This window comes from Vollenhovia emeryi, unplaced genomic scaffold, assembly GCF_000949405.1.
Source record: "Vollenhovia emeryi isolate VEMERY1.0 unplaced genomic scaffold, V.emery_V1.0 DF939262.1, whole genome shotgun sequence".
NCBI lineage: Eukaryota > Metazoa > Arthropoda > Insecta > Hymenoptera > Formicidae > Vollenhovia > Vollenhovia emeryi.
Genome location: NW_011967104.1, coordinates 149,052 through 154,218, shown reverse-complemented (window position 1 = coordinate 154,218; position 5,167 = coordinate 149,052). Strand labels below are relative to the sequence as shown.

The window sequence follows — 5,167 nt, the reverse complement described above, 5'->3', positions numbered from 1 at the left end:
CTTTGTTGAAGCAAACTATTACTTAAACGGAATAAAATAAACTGAGTAATTATTTTTCTTGACTGTACAATAATATTTTTCTGTGTGTAGCAAAATGTGTGGTAAAATTTGAAAAACTCTCACAAAGTACTTCAAAATGCCACGTTGTCCCACGATTACATGATTTTCAGGGTAAATTTAAAAACTACTCCATTATAAGATCAAGATATTTCTCTCTCAATATTGCGATTGTCGCGAGGTCGATCCACGATAGACGGAAGCGCAATTGGATCCGGAAGTCTTTTCCGTGGATGCGGAAGAAAACCGCGCGCTGCAAAACGGCTCACCTTGGTGTTGAAGATCCGCGTCTTCTTGCCGTTCATCTGCACGATCAGCTTCTCGTTCATCGCCACCTCTCTGTAAAGCAACAAGCCACGTTATCATTATTGCCGGCATCGACCTGGCCCGCAGCTACGTCGCGACGTCGCGACGACGGACGTAGCGTCGGGATCGAATTCGGAAATCGACGCGGACGCGGAATCGCGTGAACGCGTTCGCCGCGTGGTCCATAACGCGCGCCAGTCGATACCCACGGTGACACAATTGTGTCGCGTGCTGTCAATAACGTTCGACGACGGAGCCTGAATCGGACAGCGGCTGTCACTTATCGAGGCTTTTTACGTTTGAGGCGACAAAATAATTGAATCCGTCGGATTCTTCAAACGGGATGTTGCTCCGAGATCCTTATTTCCTCAAAAATGACGCGACTATTATGTAGAAGCACTTTGTCACCGTCATTGTTAAACGCACGTTACTATTCCGCGTTAGGTCTAAGGGCGGATAGGGGAGGGGGGGAGGCTCCTACCTGAGGATAATAAATTTTAACATAGAAATCTCTTTAAGTTGCCAGTAATAGATAACAATAATCAAGCTTTTTTACACGCCTCAGTGGTCGAATTGGTGAGACGCCCGCCTACACTCTCAGAAAGGATTTCTGTTGCCGAGACAATAAATATTCTTGACGCATTTACATTTCTCACAACCGCATTTGGTATAAAAATAAGACAATACCACCATAAAATCAATAATTCTTATTCTCCTCTGTTGAATTACAAAAGATTGACTTACTATATTGAGACAACGCACGAAGTTGGCACCTCGATATTTGAGAAAAGACGACACGTACTATCATTTTATTCTGGATTTCAGAATTTTTCATTTAAGATGAAAATATTCCTTTCTCTATAATAAATATGAGTGGCGCTAAATCGACCCTATTTTATGATACATTCAAGTGTAATAGCATTGGATCCGGAATTTTTTTCTGTGGGCGTAGAGAGTAGGGAAGTCCAGGTTCAAAGCCTGGCTGAGGTAAGAATAGTTCTTCGCAATAAATTTTCTGTATTAAAACACTGGCCGGTTAATGTCGACTAAAAAGCTTGATTACTGATAATATAATTCTGTACTAGATAAAATTGACTCGAAAAAATCACAATTTATAGAAAAGGTAACAAATTAAAATAGGAAGCAGAACTGGAGTTTGAATCTCGAGCAACCGTTCAACGGGTTTAAATTGGATTTTTAGACTTGCGTTCCAATCGGAAACATTTTCTGGATCCGCCTGTATGCCCTTGGTGAAACGGCTGACTTGTGTACCTGCGAGACAACGTTTTATGCTCTATAAAGTCTTTGTTTCAAGTAACCCGCAAGTTTGCATCTCAAGTAGTAAATGTATATGCGAAGACAATGTTCGCGAGGAATAAGTATGTATCTACGTAAACGCGCGACAGCAGCAAATTTTACTATACAACTACTAACGGATGAATATTTTATAGACACGCGGAATGAAAAATGTAGCTGCCATAGCTGAAACCTGCAGGTGGCAACTAAATTTCAGTTGTAAAATATGGACAGCCAATATTTAGTCATGATAGCTAAATATTTTGCCACTGTATTGTATTAGGTGCGACAGCAAACCGTTTCCTGTGCTTTAGAGATTTATAGTTTTGGAAGCAAAATATTTTTAGCGAACCATGATTGGCACGGAGAGAATTTTCTCTTACATGATATTTCGGAGTTTTTTTTGAAATTTTACCATGACTAGTAAACTAGTAAAATGTGTACTAAGTATAATTACTAGTAAAATGTATGGTAAAATTTCAAAAAAACTCTCATAAAGTTCTTCAAAATGCCACCTTGTTTCTCGATCATATGATTTTCAGGATAAATTTTAAAATAAAAGTAAAGTACAGCCCGAACTACAATGCGCTCTCTGCGTCTAGAAACATTCCATTTTATTGCGGCCGACAAACACGTTTCAAAAATTTGCGCAAGTCGATAACTTGTACATTGTACACCGATACATTTTTTAAGCGCGTCGATTTGCTCATTAGCCAATTTTTTTTTTCAGTGCGCACTGGTCCGCGTATCCCGAACCCTCTTTTATCAATAAAAACGCCTCTAAGAGTGACTGATAAGCCTCCTGATTGGTCACTTTAGAGGCACTTTTGTCGATAAAAAAAGGATGCGGAGCACGGGCCAATGTTGTTTTGAAATTATAAATCGGCTAAGGCCCTTACTTGCCGGTCACAAGGGGAATGGAGTTGAAACTGACAAGCGTATTCGAGATCGAGAGATGCGGACAGGTTTCCCGAGTATATGAGAAATGTTAGCGGGTTTGTGCGAAAGAAACAAACGCCGCGGCTTCACCGGAGCGACGGGCTTTTTCGGGTTTAATTCAGCAGCGAGTGATTACTTTTATAACTGGGTCATCGACGTAAAGTCCTTTCTGAAATTTCAGAGTGAGGGATGGCTCGAGACTCGCTCCTCCGGCCCTCGCTTAAAATGACCGAATTAAAATGGCAGCGGAGAATCCACGCGGATAAAAGTCGAGGCAGAGTCTCCATCTTATTTCAGACTCGTTCGTGAATAAAATACACTTGCGCGCGAGTGTCTAACGGCAAGACGCGAATTTGCAACCCGGGGCAGACGGGAAGAAGATGAAAGTAAAAATAAAAGGAACTTCACATCGGACGCGCGGAAATGAGTCATTTCTCGCATCGATCCTTACTCTCGTCCCTCCGATTCTTTTCTACAAGATCTAGTCATTCCGACGATGACGAATCCATTCTCAATCGTATTCACCGCGCGCGCATGCATCATCCTTTGTATTCAATGACGCGTTGCGTCAATGATTCTGCCGGCGATTGTAATGTCCATATGGGCTGCAACGCGAAGGAACGTCGTCCACGGGAGATGTTATTGACCGCAAAAATAATTGCGTAATAGTATCGACTGGCGGCAACGCGTACGGGCGGCGCGACGGAATCTAGGATACGTCCGAAGGAAACGTTGGAGAAACTGGAGCGTCTCGAAGACGTCACGGCGCGAATTCGGGCGCGACGGCGCGCGTCGCGACGCGTCTTAACCCGTTGCTTACGGGCGGAATGGCCGACTTGTGTGATTTCGTGACGACGCTCGTAAAACAATTGCGTCCCACGTTTATTAAAGATCCGATCTGCAACGCGCTCCCCGCGTCTAGAAACCTGACATTTATACTGTGTATCCGATATAAACGCGTTTCAAAAATTTGCGCCAGTCGACAAACTCGTACGTTGTTCGCCGAAATATTTTTTTTTAAGCGCATCGATTCGCTTGTTACAAAATTGAGTGTCTGAACACTTGAGGTAAAAATTTATTGCGCGTCACTTACGACAAAGGACTCGGAGCGCAAGGTACTGTTAATTTGTGGATAACAAGGCTTTACTTATTTAACAGACAAGCATTATTATTCGACCGCAGCTGGCTGTGAATTTAATTCGAAATACTCGTTGCGAAAAATGTGACCTCGGGTTTATTCATTGAAAACGGTATATAATAACTAACAGCGCTCGTTTTCGGCCCTAGACTCTCTTGTTATCGCTTGGGCGCTTAAACGAATGAGCTTTTAATGTGATTAAAACATTGTCTTATCTTAAAGGTACGGCCATTCTACCAGGCCCTTAGCCGTGGGTTCACGTGTAAGTGCATTTGACTGGACAATTCTCTCTCTCTCTCTCTCTCGCTCGCCCGCTCGCTCTGTGTCTTTGTTTCTCTCTCTTTCTCACCGTCGACCGGAACGGAGTGCGAGAGGGAAACCTTCTGTACGCAGATGGCTCAAAGCGGAGCCGAAGCGGCCGTTTTACGTATTACAACGTTAACACGGGAACACAACACGCTACAAACGCCGTCGTACTCCCGCGTTAATTCAGTCGTGCGAATATACATATATATATGTAACATCGTTGACCGTATCGCTCGCCGTTGGGATTTGCATTGGGGCTTTAATCGATCAGCGCGCACGTTACGCCCGCGTAAATCTCCGGTACGTATGTACATTCGCGCGCGTTTATCGAGAGGCCTCCAGCTGAATTCGGAGCAGCCGGGCTGACGTCGTCCGGAGGGAAAGAGATAGATAGAGAGAGAGAGAGAGCGGGAGAGAAAAATCTCGTCGCACCGCGCACGATGGACGTTCCAGCGTCGTAATTGTGCGAGAGCAACGCGGCAAGGGCACGACGACGGCGTAGCCGACGCACTGCCGAGTCTGACGCAAGGCCGAGATCGCGAGGGCGAGGCGAATTCCTGCGGTCACCAGTTGCACGACACCGCCAACGCACCTTTTGTTGAAGGGTCGAACCCTCACGGCCACCTTCACCGATGCCATGGTCCCGCGAGGAGGAGCGCATCGGGCTCGAGACGTGGGGACGCGAGATGTGATCAACGCCACCGCCGTTTGCTCGCGGCGACGAGACGCGAGAGGGTGGCGCGAGGCTCCGTCCTCGGGAGCGCGTGGCGTCGCGACGGCGTTACGTTACGTTACGACGCGGCGTGGCGTGGCCTACGGAAGACACTGGCGTCCTTGTCGAGCCTCGAGCGCGCCCGGCAGCAGCGACATCGCCGAACTCTCCTCCCCACCCGTTTGTGACTCACGGACGACCGCGAGCGACTGACCGACTGCGCCGCTGCGCCGGCCGCCGCTGCGCCGAGCCAGTCGAACGGGGAGGGGGGGGGGGGGACGGACGTGCGCGCGCATGCGTGTTTCCCGCGCAACTCGATCGCGCCAGCCTATTTGCTCGGGGAACGTCGAGGGCGAGCCGTAGGAGATATTCGAATTAATACCGGAACATATTGAAAAGAGAACACATTCGAG

At 46.6% G+C, this 5,167-nt stretch overlaps 1 protein-coding gene across 2 annotated transcripts in view; it reads right to left on the bottom strand.

Annotated features, from left to right (window-relative positions):
* LOC105559598 (kinesin-like protein KIF16B) overlaps nucleotides 1-4,963 on the bottom strand; it is a 26,511-nt gene extending 21,548 nt beyond the window's left edge. For both annotated transcript variants that reach the window (XM_012008009.1, XM_012008011.1), the window contains exons 1-2: nucleotides 4,635-4,963; nucleotides 327-396 (exon numbers count right to left, since the gene is read on the bottom strand). In XM_012008009.1, the coding sequence (XP_011863399.1) occupies nucleotides 327-396; nucleotides 4,635-4,681 (117 nt within the window). In that variant the 5' untranslated portion in view covers nucleotides 4,682-4,963. The remainder of the gene's footprint in view (nucleotides 1-326; nucleotides 397-4,634) is intronic.
* Between the last annotated feature and the right edge of the window lie 204 nt (nucleotides 4,964-5,167).